This window comes from Heloderma suspectum, chromosome Z (assembly GCF_057233095.1).
Source record: "Heloderma suspectum isolate Gila_16-S chromosome Z, 16-S_ref, whole genome shotgun sequence".
Lineage (NCBI taxonomy): Eukaryota > Metazoa > Chordata > Lepidosauria > Squamata > Helodermatidae > Heloderma > Heloderma suspectum.
This window is the reverse complement of record NC_139476.1, coordinates 8236049-8253218: the sequence shown is the minus strand read 5'-3', so window position 1 is coordinate 8253218 and position 17170 is coordinate 8236049. Positions and strand designations below refer to the sequence as shown.

At 50.1% G+C, this 17170-nt stretch overlaps 1 protein-coding gene across 6 annotated transcripts in view; it reads left to right on the top strand.

The window, feature by feature from the left end:
• The first annotated feature begins 1763 nt into the window (after nt 1–1763).
• REXO1 (RNA exonuclease 1 homolog) overlaps nt 1764–17170 on the top strand; it is a 45397-nt gene continuing 29990 nt past the window's right edge. For 2 of the 6 annotated variants that reach the window (XR_014786485.1, XM_084825858.1), the window contains exon 1: nt 1764–2096. Coding sequence is in view for 5 of the 6 variants with exons in the window: in XM_084825858.1 (XP_084681984.1) it covers nt 1931–2096 (166 nt within the window). In the remaining variant the exon portion in view is untranslated. Of the gene's footprint in view, nt 2097–2492; nt 12901–17170 lie in introns of those variants that run through there. The other 4 variants (XM_084825857.1, XM_084825854.1, XM_084825855.1 and 1 more) reach the window with 4 other exon arrangements.

The following is a 17170-nucleotide window of genomic DNA, read 5'->3' as shown; positions in this document are numbered from 1 at the left end:
CAGGTAGGGCTGGAAAAATCCCTGCCTGAAACCCCGGAGAGCCACTGCTGCCAGTCAGTGTCAACAATGCCAGCCGAGGTGGACCAAGGGTCTGACTCGGTTTACGGCAGCTTCCTACAAACCTGGCAGATGGAGCGGGTCTTCCTGAATAAGTAGGGTGGTCAGATGCAAAAATGGTCATGGCTCTTGTAGCATTTCGGCAGGCGTAGCTTGGCATGCAAGTTAGGCCTGCAGAAGTTCCCTCTTCACGATTACTGACGGTGCAGGCTCTTTTGCATCTGGCTACCCTACTGAAGAAACATGCACGGGGCTGCAAGCCTGCGCTCCAGCCCGTCTTCCCCATCTATCACCATAGAAGAGGATGTGTGTCTGTCCATCCATCAGCGCTATGCTGCCAAGACTGGAACCTAGACGCTTAGCGTGCATACTCTGGGCAACCCAGCGGTGTGCACCTCAGGGTTACGTTGCTTTTGAAATGCATTGGCTCATTTCAATGTGCCCATGCGGCTGAAGCCTGCAAGAACATCTCCAGGGGCGGACTTTGCTAGCCAGCACATTGCGTTGCAATCCGCACGGTCTGAAGCCTGGGCAAGTGAGTAGAGGCCCAGGGACAGAGTTCCACGCCTGTCCCGCTCTCTGCTGCTATGGGGCAGCCCCCAGTCGCCCTGGGGAATGGAGTGGACAGACCCCGCCCTTAGGGGCGTACTATGGCAGGGGCTCCACTTGGGGGCGCCAGCGAGCACGGGTTCGCTGGGGTAGGCAGGCACACAGCTGGATACGTTTGCTTAAAGGCTTCCCTGCACTAAATTAAGGGCTGTCCCATCTCTTCTGAAGCCAGGTTCATGCACTAGTCTGTAAAAACGGGAGTGGTGAACCGCTGCAACACACAAGAGGATTTTTGCTTGTTGAGGAATCAGTGGTTAATTCATACCCAACTTCTAATCCCTCCACCCCCGGTTTTTCCTAGGGTTCCACTTTTGCTGCTGCTGGCATGGCTGCTCTGCCTCTAAAAATGCAGGAGGTGGAAATGCAACAGGCGCTGCTTGCGTCTCTGTTTTTGGAGAGGGGAAGCCCACTCAGCTGTTACTAGATCTGCCCGGAGCACCACTTTTTAAAGGCGCTGGCAAGCTTTGCTCATTTTTAAAGTGCATCTCTATGCTGCCTTTCTGGAACCAAAAAGCTGGCTTACAAAAACCCAGAAAGCAAAAGCCATACACAAATGCAAACCTAGCAAAAGGCTAATAATAATAATAATAATAATAATCACAATTTGGAAACCCAAATGAAAAAGATGTGCCTTGCCCCCTCCCTAAATGCAACCTCCTTTCTTCCTCACTTCGTCCTTAACTCTTCCTCCCCTTCTTCTTCCACAATACCCGCCCTTCCTTTTTTTTAATTCTCTCCTTTTTTTAATTTTCTAATTTCCCATCAGGCGCCTTCGAGGGCGACCGCGTTTCCCCGGGAAGCTAAATGGCGGCGCTGAGGACCTTGCCCGTCCTTCTCACCGCGCGAGCATGCGCCTACGCCGCCCTGAGTTCCTGCGCCGCTTCCCTTAGCTAAGATGGCGGCAGACCTTTTGTCACCCGCGCCGCAGAACCTTTAACGCCCGCGACGAAGCCCCGCCCCACGCGGCTCCTAGGAGCATGCGCGCTTACGCCCCCGGCTTCTTTCCTTGAGCGGAGAGAAGCTCCCCCCCTCGCCGCTGATGCGCATGCGCTGCCCCCTCGCCTTCTTGCCCGTAGCCGACATGGCGGCGCCAAGCGCTTTCGCGGCGGCGTCTCGGCAGCGCGCATGCGCCCTTCTGCCGGGCGCGGGTCTTTTTTGCCCGGAGTCATGATGGCGGCTGCCTGAGGGAGAGAAAATATCAGCGGAGCGGCGGCTGGGGCGTTGCGCGGCCTTGTCTCTCTCCTCCTCCTCATGCCTCGCCGGGATGCTCCGCTCGAGCGGCTTCTTCCGCGGCGTCGAGTGCCCCTTCGGGCCGGCCTGCGGGAGGCCCTACTGCCCCTTCCGACACCCGCCCGGGGCCGCCGAGCCCCCGCCGCCGCGGCGCCTCTCCGCCCGGCCCGGCCGCGGCAGGCGCCCCGCCGCGGCAGCAGGTAACGGTGGCGGCCCCTGCCCCCCACCCCCTTGCCCGGGGCGCTCCGCGCGCGCTCAGAGGCGCTGCTGGTGGAGGCGGGTGGGTGAGGAGGCGATCGACGGGGGGCTCCGCCTCGCCTCGGATAAGGACTCTCTGCACATGCTCGGGGTCTCTCCTGATCTCCTCCCACATTTGCGCTGGGGGAAAGAGGGGTCGTCCCCGCCCCTTTGTTTTCCTTGGAGCAGGCCCCACCTGTGCCGAAGGTGGGCTCTGCACATGCTCAGAGTCTCTCCTGATTTCCTCCCATGCTGGCATTGGGGGAAAGAGGGGTCATCGTCCCGCTTTGGTTTCCTTGGAGCAGGTGCCCCACCTGTACAAAAAGCGAGCTCTGCACATGCTCAGAGTCTCTCCTGATCTCCTCTCAGCCTTGCATTGGGGGAAAGAGGGGTTGTTGCCCCCCTTTGTTTTCCTTGGAACAGGCCCCACCTGTGCCGAAGGTAGGCTCTGCACATGCTCAGAGTCTCTCCTGATTTCCTCTCATCCTTGCATTGGGGGAAAGGGGGGCATCGCCCTCTCTGTTTCCCTTGGAGCAGGCCCACCTGTGCCAAAAGTGAGCTTTGCGCAGGGGCACCTCTGTGTTGGTGATGGGAAGGAAGGCACTCGAGGGTTTTCTGCCTCACTTGAGTAAGGGCACTCTGCACATGCTTGGATGTTATTTTGATCTCTTCTCATTCTTGTGCTGGGGGGAAGGGGGTCTGGGAAGGATGCGCTGGGTCTAGTCCCACTGTTCCTGCTAGGTAGGACTGGCCAGACCTGGCCCCAAGCCTGAGTTCTCCTTTTAAGGCCCAGCCCTGGCAACCCAAGCTAGATTTCCTTTAGCCAGTCACCAGCTCAGTCCCTGGGTGGACCACCCCCACCCCAGAAGAGCAAGATCTCCCCACCCAACCCTGCTGTTGTTGCTTCCCAATTAACAAAAACTGAGCCTGGACCTGAGCAGCAGGGTCAAGGAGCTTTCCTGATAACACACTCCCAGGTGGTTACAGCAAACATAACAACAAGGCCCAGTTGCATGGTAGAAAAGCAGGCTGCTATTCTTGACAGGGTCCCCCTCTTTCTTCCTTGGAGGAGCAGGCTCTACCTGTGCAGAGAGCTTTAGGTATTGGGCGATATAGAAATCTGATGAATACATAAATACAAATAAAAGGGTGGCTGCACATGCTCAGAGCCTCTCCGAGTGTGGGCAGAAGGAAAGAATTTAAGGGGGGGGTTCTCCTCCCTACCTCCATCTGTGAAAGGGTGAAGTAAAGGGTGTGCTCCTTATGGTGAAGGAGCTCTCCTTATTTTGGGGCTTGGGGGGAAGGTAGTGAAGAGATCTGTTCTTCTCCTGCTTCTTGGAGCAGCCTCTGTCGCTGGGCTGCTAACCCACCTTGGCTTCAAACCGTGTGGATTGTAGTGCTATGTGCTGGCTAGGAAAGTCTGCCCCTGAAGATGTTACTGCAGGCTTCAACCACATGGGTACATTAAAATGAGTTAATGCATTTTTAAAAACAACATAACCCTGAGGTGCACACTGCTGGGGTCCCCTGAGTATGCATGGCAAGTTTCAGGTGTCTCGGTTTCACAGTCTTGGCACTATGGCACCGATGGATGGACAGACACGCATCCTCCTTTGTGATGATAGATGGAGAAGAAGGGCTGGAGTGAAGACTTGCACCCCATGCACCCAACACACTTCTCCCCTATTTATGCTAAAGTGTATAAACTTGGCACTAATTGGGGAGGCAGGGGGCTCACCTCCCCTGTGCCCCCTCGTATCCCGTCTGTGAGGAAGGACAAGGTGGGAAAGAATTCTGTATATGCTCAGAAGCTCTGCTAATGGTTCCTGCGTCTCTGTGTAAGGAAGTTAAGAGGCTTCTCCTTTCCCTTCTCTGACTTGCTGTGCAGTCAAGGTGGGTTGTCTCGTGTAGCCTGGCCTTGTCTTCTCATTTCACAGTTGCTTTGTTTGTTTTTTGGACATTTAGGTGAAGTATCTGGCTTTTTTATTAAATAAACCAGTAACTATTTCATTGAAAGGTACTTAATTTATGGGACTTTCTGATACATACTGGATTTATAAATGGTATGATAGCTAAATGGAACCTCCCAATTCAGGAACAGTTTACCTCTGGGTGCCAGTTGCTAGGGATGAACATCAGGACAGCTGGTGTCAAGGATAGGCATGATCGGGCACCTGCCAAGGGTCCACACACCAGCACTGACAGGATACCCATGGAGTTTTTCCTTCTCTTCCTCATTGCAACCTGCTGGTTCACCTGCCTCTCACTCCTGGTCCAGAGAAGGATGGTGGTGTGAATGAGGAGCAGGAGATGCCACGGCCAGCTCGCGCTCTGCCTGTCAAGCAAGCGAGTGGTAGCAATGATGGGAAAGAGGATGAGCAGGGGACAATGGTGGTGAGAAGGGGGACTCACGGGGGGGCAGTGAGGGTTCTTGCCCGAAGGCCCTCCAAAACCTGGAGCCCGTGGCTCTCATGATCAGTGACCAAGAGCGGCTGCCTTCACTTTTGTGTTTGGTTCAAAAGTGCAGTCTGAATAACAGCTATGTGTGTTGATGTATACCTTGAGTATATCATGCACATAGAATCATAGGCAACCCACTCCAGTATTCTTGCCAAGAAAACCCCATGGAACGTATCACAAGGCTAAAAGATATGACGCCGGAAGATGAGCCCCTCAGGTCGGAAGGTGTCCAATATACTACTGGGGAAGAGCAGAGGGAATTTCCAAGTAGCGCCAGAAAGAGTGAAGCGGCTGGGCCAAAGCCGAAAGGACACTCAGTTGTGGATGTGTCTGGTGGTGAAAAGAAAGTCCGATGCTGTAAAGGAGCACTCTCCGGGAGAGAGCGCAGGACAGGAAGGCCTGGTGTGCTATGGTCCATGGGGTCACAAAGAGTCAGACACGACTGAATGACTGAACAACAACAAAGGGTTAGAAGGGGCCTGTAAGACCGTCAAGTCCAGCCCCCTGCTCAATGCAGGAATCCAAGTCAGAGCATCCCTACAGAATCACACATGGTTGGTATGACGTAAAATCAATAACATTGCTACCCCCAAATAAGCTTTGGTCTGCCCTCAAATGATACACTGGTGCTGCTATCCCTTATGAGCTGCCATAGCAGCCTGTCTGGCCAGAAGTGTTTTAGTGCAAAGCTCTCTTTAAGCTTCCTCTTTTCATGGGGAAACTTAACTTCATGGAGGATAAAGCTATCAATGGCTACTAGTCTGATTTTTTTTATTTATTAAATTTCTTAATCGCCCAGCTGGCTGGCCACTCTGGGCAATGTACAATAGAACAAACAGTTGCAGACAAGCTGGAGAGGGTTCCGAGGAGGGCAACAAAGATGATCAGGGGACTGGAAACAAAGCCCTATGAGGAGAGATGGAAAGAACTGGGCATGTTTAGCCTTGAGAAGAGAAGACTGAGGGGAGATAGGATAGCGCTCTTCAAGTCCTTGAAAGGTTGTCCCAGAGAGGAAGGCCAGGATCTCCTCTCGATCCTCCCAGAGTACAGGACACAGAATAATGGGCTCAAATGACAGGAAGCCAGATTCCGGCTGAACATCAAGAAAAACGTCCTGACTGTTAGAGCAATATGACAATGGAACCCATGACCTAGGGAGGTAGAGGGCTCTCCCACACTGGAGGCATGCAAGACGAGGCTGGACAGCCATCTGTCAGTGATGCTCTGACTTGGATTCCTGCATTGAGCAGGGGGTTGGACTTGATGGTCTTATGGGCCCCTTCCAACCCTACTATTCCATGATTCTACACATTAAAACATCGTATTTCTAAAAATACCCCACCCCACCCCAAATGCCTGCCTGAACAACCAAGTTTTTAATGTGTGGCAGAAGCTCATTAAAGAGGGGGCATGGCGGAGTTCCCTAGGGAGGGAGTGGGGGCTACCAAGAGAAGGCCCTCTCCCTTGTGCTCACCAGCCTAGCTGTCCTGGCTGATGGGACAGAGAGAAGGCCATCCGAGGCTGATCTTGTTGAGTGGCCTGTCTGGTGTTGCTGGAGGCGCTCCTTGAGATAGGTTGGGGCGGAACCGTATAGGGTTTTAAAGGTCCAAACCAACACCTTGAATTTGGCCCGGAAAACAACTGGCTGTATGCTATCTTCAGTACCAGAGGCAGTATGGCTATGTACGCCAGTTGGAGGGGAACATGGGTGGGAGGGTCCTGTCACAGTCATGTCCTTCCTGTGGGTTTCCCATGGATAGCTAGTTGGCCACTGTGTGAAGAGAATGCTGGACTAGATGGACTCTTGCTCTGATCCAGTATGGCTCTTATGTTCTTTACCCAACCCACCAAAAAATAATGTATTTACTTCAGTGATTTTTATACCACCCTTTATCAGAAGAGTAGTTTACAAAACATAACCGTGAAAACAAAATATTGAAAGCTGAATAATACAAGCGATCTTATGTTCTGTTCTGGCATTGCTTGATACAGTCTCCTAGTGACACGGATGCATGATTTGAGGCTGGCTCAGTGACAGGTGGTAGAGCCTTTCTTCACGTAATGTGCAGTTTAACTTGCGCAGCTCTCTACCACAAGGTGATGTGATGGCTACTGGCTTAGGTGTCTTTAAGAAGGAGAGATAATTTGATCTGATCTAGCAGGTCTGTTCTTAGGATAAGGCTTATTTTGGGCTACAGAGGCCAATTCTTTATTTACTTTGCACTGGAGGTGTATGCTACATTGTCAAAATCTTAATAGAGATACCTTTCTAAACACAACTTACAAACCAAAAGCTAAATTCTAGAAGAAAATGCCTTTTAAAAAAATATTTCCTTTTGTAACAGTTAAGCACCCAAGAACCGCCTTACTTGAGAAATACTAGTTTTCTTTTAAAAGCGAAGTGTCTCTTTAAGAGTGTGTGAAGGTGGGACCTTGACTGGTTTCCTGCCTGCTCTCCTCCAGCCCTGAGTTATCTTTGCTGCCCAGGAGCAGGCAGTCATGGATGGGTATTGTGACATGCTTGGATGTTGGGATGGCTGGAGGCTGCAAAGGAGTTAAAAAAATAACAGGCCTTCGGGTTGAAGGCATGAACAAATACCTCAGTTGCTTGTTAACGCATGAGAGCCCAGGTAAAAACAACCTTCCTCCCATCCTTTTTTTAATTTGCTCTCTGTGTGTGTGTGTGTGTGTGTGTGTGTGTGAGAGAGAGAGAGAGAGAGAGAGAGAGAGAGAGAGAGAGAGGTTTCTGGCAAGCAAAAAAGTTGTGGTAGGTTGCTTGTTTGGGGTGAACGATGATTCCCACCAGGTGAATAGCTTCCTGAGCCCACCAGGGATGGTGAATTTTGTTAGTAGGTTGCGTGCCTTTTTTCCCACTGATTTGCAAAGCATTCCTTGATATTCTGTGTTTTAAGTCCCCCTAACCCTTGCTTATAAACAGCTTTGAAAACAGACTCTGCACCTTTAGTCAGGATTTTGACCTGCATACACATAGTTAGCAGCATTTAACGACGAACCCAATTTTAATGTATAAAACATTTAATTGTACTAGGCATAATGGTTAATGCAGTTACACAGAGGGGATATAGTAGCGGGGGATGTGGGGTCTGTAATGACTCCCTCAACATGAATGCCTGTGGGATCTTGCAAAGTCTAGAACTCACAACGATTTATGTATTTATGTATTTATTGTATTTCTATACTGCTCAATAGCTGGGGCTCCTTTTCCCCTTCAACTTAAATCTCCCGGAGGTATGAATTTTCTTTACAGTACTCATTGTTTAACATTTCCTAATTTTAACTGCGGTATTGACATAAAGTAGAGATTGTGGTGTTAAATTCAAGTTTTCATCCTTCTGGGGTAAACTAGATCTCCCAAACCTTGGAAGAGCAATCTTATTTTCCCAAGTTCACTTTAATCGGGGCCTAAGTGACTTCAGCCCTTCCTTGTGGGAACCTTCCAAATAGGGTGGGATTGGGGGCTTGAAACAGCTCAGAAAAAAATTACCTCTTTATTGTAGGGAAATACATGGGGAATTGAAGGAGTGCAGGTGGCAGGGCTTTTTTTACAATTTTTTAAAAAGTACTCCTTTGGGGTCGATGATGCCCGAAGCATAGGGAAGGTTTAATATTGACTTTCTAAACCATTAGTATCACTGGATACTCCTGGAAAGTTAATACCTATAGGTAATATGTCTTCTAAAAAAACAATAATAAATAATCAGCACTCTTGTTCATCGGTGGAGATAGATGTTGGCTGTGCTCCACTTTGGAGGCCTTCCTTTGGGTCCTCCCCACTGTTGGAGGTATGGCAGGGGAGCACCCTGGAAGGGGCCTTTTAGTCAGTTGCACCCAGAATTTGAAATGGCCTTCTCAAAGAGGCCCATTATAGCCTGCTTTTAGTCAGGTGTTGTAGTCTGCTATGCCCCCCCCCCCCGACTCCACACACACCGTTGATTTGTGGGCAGGGGCTTGTTTTAGGAACATAAAACTGAATGGCTTTATATTGTGTGTTTGTATTGTGTCTTTAGCTTCTGCTCTAGGCTGCCTGGAATACCCCAGTGGAAAGGTGAGCTAGGAAACTAATAAATAATCCTAACACAATGGTTGTTTAATCTGGTTTCTATCTCCCAGAGGCTAGTTACGGTTGCCATTCTTTGTGTCTTTCATTAGAAAACAACTTTAATTTTTCTAAATAGGTTACTAAAATAACCTGGGGGGGCAGGTTGGCAAACGTTCAAGTATTCTATGCTTTTGAGAGTCTTTCCCTGCTATATATAGACAATAGGTTAAGCTTTGAACTGCAGGTGTTCAGGAACATTCAAGTCCTTGCCTCATTTTTAAATGCAAATTTGAAGGAATGAAACTCCCAGGACTTTCTAAAGCAACTTTTGAACTGAGTTTTCAGTAACTTCTTTGTGAGCTGCTACAGCATAAGATGATCTAAAAATGTGCACACACACAGACACCCCGTTCATCTGGGGATGCTTTTAAGATTTGCAGTTTCAGATATCTGTTCCACTTGTAGATTGACTCAAAAACTTGGGGGTGGAGGAGGAAAGGACAAATTATCCTTGGGTGCAAAGTAAATTATCGCATAGGGTACTTTATGTAGGCAAGTTCTTTGTTGAAGACCAGGTGGTCTTATCTCTGGTCTTCAAAGGGAAGAAAAGTGACAGACTGAAGAAGTTGATAAAAAAGAAAAGAATGGCCTTCTTGGGTCATAGATATTTTCTTAGAAGTGGTTGTGAGTAGTTAGGAGCCCTATTTGGCCTGTTCTGGAGAGCCATTACTACTGCTTCCAAGGGGTTTGGAGTGAGGTGGAACTCGGCGTGAGCTTAGCTGCTTCTCTCTCAAAAGTGCAAGTATTAATGTGTGCCCGCAAGTTCAGAAAATAATCTCCAAGTTCGGAAAATAATCTCCAGCTAGCAACAATGCCACCAAATGCTTAGTGTGGGAATAGGTGTAGCTGTAAGTGTTGTTGCTCGGCTCTGCCCCAAACCTGTTAGGTAATCTTTGCTTCTTTCCTTAGCGTGACGGCAACCTGGTTGCTGGGCAAGCAGATAGACTTGAGAAGGTAGTGGGGATTATTATGTGGCAGGGTGCAGAACTTGATTGGCATAGAGGCTGATTGCCCCACCAGGATCTCCACGGAGAAAAGGACTTGTACAGCGCTGGGAGGAGCAGCCTGGCTTTATGTGCCTAACTTTGCATGGTGTATGGCATCCCCATGGGGGCAGTGCACGAAGTCACTCAGCTGGTGCCATTCAGGTCCCTTGCCATCAGCATCCCTGCATTTAGCTCTGATCTTAGATCAAAGATAACAACAGGGATTCCTCCAGGGTGTAATGCTTTGAGCGCCCCCCCCCCCCCGATGAACCCAAGGAGGCTCCTTGGGCCAGATATAGTACCTCCACAGGATGGATTAGGCCTATGGGATGAAAGTTCCACATCCCTGGTATATGGGCTACAGATTGGAACTGCTCCCTAAAACTGGGGAAGTCAGATATGGAGGCTCCTTGCCTAGTAGCCACAGATGGACGTCTTCCCTAATTTTTAAAAATCTTTTATAGAGTTATGAATAATACAGTATCATTAACAACTTCAAACATAATAAAGATCAACAATACAAACATAAGAACTGTGTTCCCATAGTTGTTTTTGTTTCATGCTTATTAAGACAGTGTGTCCAGCTTAGTTCGTATTATCCTCTGTCTTCCTCTATTTTATCAAGGCTTTCCAGAATGACTTTTGGGCTGTCAGGGGTGTATGATCCACTGTTTTTATGAAAGCGATACCTGGAAACCAGGTTTCTATGAATCAGCCATATTTTGCAGTTCCTCGTACCAGTCTGCTCTGCTGAGTTAATCTTTCTGAGAGTGCAGTTTTCCATATTTTGACAAACCAGCCCTGTATTTATTGAACATTCAGAATTTCCTTTCCGGTGCTGCGCAACTTCAAAACGTGCAGCCATTAACAAAATCGTGATTACCTCACCATGTGGTAAAATACCCTGTACGTTGTCCACCATGGATAGGAGTGCTAGGAGGGGATCAGGGACATTAATACATGCGACTATATTCAGTACAATCCCCAAAACTGCAGCCCAGAAGGTTTGAACTTGGGGGCCACCCCACCTGATATGGCCACGTTCCTACATCTCCACAACCTCTCTAGCACTGTGAGGACAGGGAGGTGTCGATACGGTGCTGCCTGACTGGAGTATAATGCCATCCTGATGGTGGTTTCTTTTAGTTAGGCTAAAATAATCCTGAAAGGCCTCTTGAACCGCCTTCTATCCCAGCTGTCTCCGTCAGTTTGGCAGCTCAAGTCACTTTCCCAGGCTGCTCTGAGCCCTTGAGCGTCCCCAGTTGTTTCATCTGAAGTAACTTATAACTTCTGGATGACCCTTTTAAGTCCTTTACAGTGCAATCCTATGCATGTTTAGACAGAAAAAAGTCCTACAACTTCCAGCATTCTGGGAGTTATAGGACTTCTTTCTGTCTTAAGCATGCATAGGATTGCACCCTTAGTGACTATAGGCACAGGGATTCCAATCTTTTTAAAGGCTAAGACACGTCTTTGGCCCTGGCCAGTCTGCTGGCAAATAGTCTGTTTTGAAGACTGCAGCCATCCTTTACCTAGGCCAGCTAATGTCAGCCATTCTTGCCTCTGAGGCTGGCTGTCCTTTGTCTATCAGGTCTTGTACTCTGGTTAGTCCTCTGGCTTCCCATGCCTCATATTGTTTGCATTTGTCTTTCTGACAAAAGTGGAGATGATCCAGAAATTGGAACTAGGGGAGGGAGATAAGAATATAAGAACATCAGAAGAGCCCTGCTGGATCAGACCAAGGGTCCACCTAGTCCAGCATTCTGTTCACACAGTGGCCCACCAGCTGTCAACTGGGAACCCACAAGCAGAGCATGAGCGCAACAGTACCCTCCTACCCATGTTCCCCAGCAACTGGTGCACATAGGCTCACTGCCTCTGGTCCTGGAGGTAGCACAGAGCCATCAGGACTAGTAGCCATCAATAGCCTTTTCCTCCAGGAATTTGTCCAACCCCCTTTTAAAGCCATCCAAATTGGTGGCCTGTTGATGATGCTAGTCCCTTTACTCATTGTTTACAAAGGTGAAAAGTGGTTCAAGTTAAGGGGTTATCTGTAGCTGCTGAACTGGATCTCTTGAAAGGGAGGAATGCCAATCTTTTAACTGAGGGAACTACATGAGCATTTTCCATTTGCCCCCCATAGAGCACTCAGTGTATTTTTGATGAGATTAAGCAACTGAGAAGTCTGAGCAGCATGATAATAAAGTTTTAAATTAGGAAATCCCCACAAATGTGTCTAAGTCCTTGTTTAAAGCTCTCAAAGGCAGTGACGATCACCCCGCTTTGCGATAAGAGTTCCATACAGCTATCCTAGATTGTGTGAGGAATCATAGAATAGTAGGGTTGGAAGGGGCCCATGGGGCCATCGAGTCCAACGCCCTGCTCAATGCAGGAATCCAAGTCAGAGCATCCCTGACAGATGGCTGTCCAGCCTTGTCTTGAACGCCTCCAGTGTGGGAGAGCCCACCAGCTCCCTAGGGAATTGGTGGGAAGGTGAGTTGTTGTTTTTTATGTCCTGAATCTGTGGATTCGCTCTGGAATTCCAGTGTTATATGAGAGGGAGAAAAATGTCTCTCTCTCCACACTGGGCATCATTTTAGAAATCTTGATCCCCCCCCTTTGTTCCTAACTTAAAAAGCCACAAATAGTTGGGCCCAAACACTTCTGTGTCTCTCCTCCTGCTTTGCCATTTAGCATGGCCTCCCGATCCTTGCTTGACCACTGTCTTCCGTCGCCGAGTTTCCTTCCCCTTTCTTCCAGTAACTTTTTCTGAGCCACAGTTACATGGTTCAGTTGGAGGTGGGGTGTCTGTCCCTCTCCCTCCCTTTTTAAATTACATTTTTCCCATTACGGCTGGGATGATTAGTTTCAGGTTTGATAGCTGTGTGGAGAAGAGGAAAGCTTTCCAAACCCCTGCAACCTCCTAACACTCGCTGAGATTCCCCCTTCTCTTCACAGGCCCATAGTTGAAAACCTTCATTATTCTGGTGAGCCAATGTGGCACAGTGGACAGTGTTGCTCTGGATTGTGGAGATGTAGGTTCCAGTCCCCACTGAGCTGCAAGCTGACATGGTGGCCTTGGGCCAATCACTATCTTACTTATGCCCAGCCTACCTTACCCAGTTGTTGTGAGGATCAAAATAGATAATCCTGGATCCGTTTGTGATGCTATGAGCTTCTTGGCCTTTTGGCCACGATCAGGTATGTTGCTATGAGCTCCTTGGATGAAAGTTGCCATGAAATTGCAGTGTGTAAGGTTGGTCATCCCTGGTTTGTTTGTTTGTTTGTTTGTTTATTTATTTTATTAAATTTATTAATCACCCATCTGGCCGGTCACCCAGCCACTCTGGGCGATGTACAACAATAAAAGCAATTCATACAATAAAATTCAACATTAAAAACATCACATTTATAAAATTACCCTAGCCAACAACAAATTAATAAAAATTAATAATTAATAAAATTACCCTAGCCAACAACAACAACACCCCAAATGCCTGCCTGAACAACCACGTTTTTAATGCATGGCAGAAGCTCATTAAAAGAGGGGGCATGGCGGAGTTCCCTAGGGAGGGAGTTCCACAGAGTGGGGGCCACCACAGAGAAGGCCCTCTCCCTCGTCCTCACCAGCCTAGCTGTCCTGGCTGATGGGACAGAGAGAAGGCCATCCGAGGCTGATCTTGTTGAGCGGCCTATCTGGTGTTGCTGGAGGTGCTCCTTGAGATAGGCTGGGGCGGAACCATATAGGGTTTTAAAGGTCCAAACCAACACCTTGAATTTGGCCCGGAAAACAACTGGTAGCCAGTGCAGCTCCTTCAGCACTGGAGTGATGTGATCTCGCCGGCGGCTGCCTTTAATGAGGTGAGCTGCCACGTTCTGAACAAGCTGCAGCTTCCCAACTGTCTTCAAGGGTAACCCCACATAGAGCTCATTACAGTAGTCTAAACTAGAGGAGACCAGGACATGTACTACCGATGGGAGCAGATGGTCGGGAAGGTAGGGGCGCAGCCGCCGTAACAGATGGAGTTGGTACAGCGCTGACCGGCTCACAGCCTCCATGGACAGCTGGGAGTCTAAGATGACCCCCAAGCTGCAGACCTGGTCTTTCAAGGGTAACCGTACCCCATTCAACACCAGGTCAACATTCCCCAACCTCCTCTTGTCTCCTACCAGAAGTACCTCGGTCTTGTCAGGGTTCAGCTTCAGCTTGTTCCTCCCCATCCAGCCACTCACCATCTCCACAAATTTGGACAGGGATTCTACGGCCAGCCTTGGTGAAGATTTGAACGAGAGGTAGAGCTGCGTGTCATCCGCATATGATGACACCGCACCCCAAACCCCCTGATGATAGCCCCCAGCAGCTTCACATAGATGTTAAATAGCATCGGGGAGAGGATGGAACCCTGTGGCCCCCCACAAGTGAGTGGCCATGGGTCTGAAACCTCTCCCAGTGCTACCCTCTGGTACCTGCCGGAGAGGAAGGACTGGAATCACAATAATACGGTGTCTCCAATGCCCAACCCCTCCAGGCGGTCCAGGAGGATACTGTGGTCAACGGTATCAAAAGCCGCTGAGAGGTCGAGGAGAACAAGGAAGGAGCATTCGCCCCTATCCAGAGCCCTCATATCATCCACCAAGGCGACCAAGGCCGTTTCTGTCCCATGCCCAGGCCTGAAGCCCGACTGAAATGGATCTAGATAATCGGCTTCTTCCAAGTGTGCCTTCAACTGCATCGCCACCACCCGCTCAATCACCTTGCCCAAAAATGGCAGATTTGAGACTGGGCAAAAGTTGTTCAGAACTTGGGGATCCAAGGAGGGCTTCTTGAAGAGCGGTCTTATCACTGCCTCCTTGAGGGCTGATGGCATCACTCCCTCAAGGGAGGCGTTCACCACTGCCCTGATTCCCTCACCCAGCCTCTCTCTGCAGCCCATAATGAGCCAAGATGGGCAAGGAATCAAGTAAGCAGGTGGTTGGCCTTACAGATGAAAGCACCTTGTCCACTTCATCAGAAGGAAGAAGCTGGAACCGATCCCACAAAACCGGTGTACCACATACCACCTCTTGCTCACTAACTGTATCCACAGCGCATGGAGTGACACTCCTAATCAGATCAATTTTATCTGCAAAGTGCCTTGCCAAGGCCTCACAGGAGGCCTTAGAATGCTCCAGCGGTTCTGGAGCCACTGGACCGACCAGGCTCCGGACCACTTGGAACAGCCTCCTGGGACAACATCTACTTCCAAAGCACTCAAGGTGGTATTTAAAAATATTGAGGAAGCTGCCTTATACTGAGTCAGAGCCTTGGTCCATCTAGATGAGTATTCCCTATACTGACTGGCAGTGACTCTGCAGGATTCTTTCCTTGCCCTACCAGGAGAAGCCGAGGGTTGAACCTGGGACTTTCTGCATGCAAATCACGTGCTCCTGCCTCTGAGGTATTTGGTATTATTTTAGACGTTTTTTAGGCCACCCTCCAGTAAACCTATCGGGGCAACGTACAACAGAATGGTAAGACCACTGATATAAAATCACAATGAAAACAAATTCAGAAAAGAACAGCTGTGTAAAAATTCAGCATAAGAATTCATAGAAATTTTTTTCCATCAGCCGGTTAACATTCCATGCTGGAATCCCTGGAAATAAAAATATCTTCACCTGGCACCAGAAGAACAATGCAGTTGGTGCCAGGAGAGCCTCTTTAGGGAGGGCCTTCCATAAATGGTGCACTTATGGAATCACCCGCTGCCCCAGTCCCCTTAGCTTCAGGTGTTGGGAGGGACCCAGAGAAGAGCCTTCAATGATGACCGCGGCGTACAGACAGGCACAGGCAGTACAAGGTGGTCCTTTAGGTCCCAAGCCATTCAGGCGTCCAATCCTGTTGTGATTGGGGGGGGGGGTCCTTTAGGTCCCAAGCCATTCAGGCGTGCATTCCTGTTGTGACTGGGGCAGTCCTTTAGGTCCCAAGCCATTCAGGCGTGCAGTCCTGTTGTGATTGGGGGGGGGTCCTTTAGGTCCCAAGCCATTCAGGCGTGCAGTCCTGTTGTGACTGGGGCGGTCCTTTAGATCCCAAGCCATTCAGGCGTGCAGTCCTGTTGTGATTGGGGGGGGGGGGGTCCTTTAGGTCCCAAGCCATTCAGGCGTGCAGTCCTGTTGTGATTGGGGGGGGGGGTCCTTTAGGTCCAAGCCATTCAGGCGTGCAGTCCTGTTGTGATTGGGGGGGGGGGTCCTTTAGGTCCCAAGCCATTCAGGCGTGCAGTCCTGTTGTGATTGGGGGGGGGGTCCTTTAGGTCCCAAGCCATTCAGGCGTGCAGTCCTGTTGTGACTGGGGGGGTCCTTTAGGTTCCAAGTCATTCAGGCGTGCAGTCCTGTTGTGACTGGGGGGGTCCTTTAGGTCCCAAGCCATTCAGGCGTGCAGTCCTGTTGTGACTGGGGGGGTCCTTTAGGTCCCAAGCCATTTAGGCGTGCAGTCCTGTTGTGATTGGGGGGGTCCTTTAGGTCCCAAGCCATTCAGGCGTGCAGTCCCGTTGTGACTGGGGGGGTCCTTTAGGGCCCAAGCCATTCAGGCGTGCAGTCCTGTTGTGACTGGGGGGGTCCTTTAGGTCCCAAGCCATTCAGGCATGCAGTCCTGTTGTGACTGGGGGGGGTGGGTCCTTTAGGTCCCAAGCCATTTAGGCGTGCAGTCCTGTTGTGATTGGGGGGGGGCCCTTTAGGTCCCAAGCCATTCAGGCATGCAGTCCTGTTGTGACTGGGGGGGTACTTCAGGTCCCAAGCCATTCAGGCGTGCAGTCCTGTTGTGACTGGGGGGGTCCTTTAGGTCCCAAGCCATTCAGGCGTGCAGTCCTGTTGTGATTGGGGGGGGGTACTTCAGGTCCCAAGCCATTCAGGCGTGCAGTCCTGTTGTGACTGGGGGGGTCCTTCAGGTCCCAAGCCATTCAGGCGTGCAGTCCTGTTGTGACTGGGGGGGGGGTCCTTTAGGTCCCAAGCCATTCAGGCGTGCAGTCCTGTTGTGACTGGGGGGGGTCCTTTAGGTCCCAAGCCATTCAGGCGTGCAATCCTGTTGTGATTTGGGGGGGGGGTCCTTTAGGTCCCAAGCCATTCAGGCGTGCAGTCCTGTTGTGACTGGGGGGGGGGGTCCTTTAGGTCCCAAGCCATTCAGGCGTGCAGTCCTGTTGTGACTGGGGGGGGTCCTTTAGGTCCCAAGCCATTCAGGCGTGCAGTCCTGTTGTGATTTGGGGGGGGGGGTCCTTTAGGTCCCAAGCCATTCAGGCGTGCAGTCCTGTTGTGACTGGGGCGGTCCTTTAGGTCTTAAGCCATTCAGGCGTGCAGTCCTGTTGTGATTGGGGGGGGGGGTCCTTTAGGTCCCAAGCCATTCAGGCGTGCAGTCCTGTTGTGATTGGGGGGGGTCCTTTAGGTCCCAAGCCATTCAGGCGTGCAGTCCTGTTGTGATTGGGGGGGGGGTCCTTTAGAT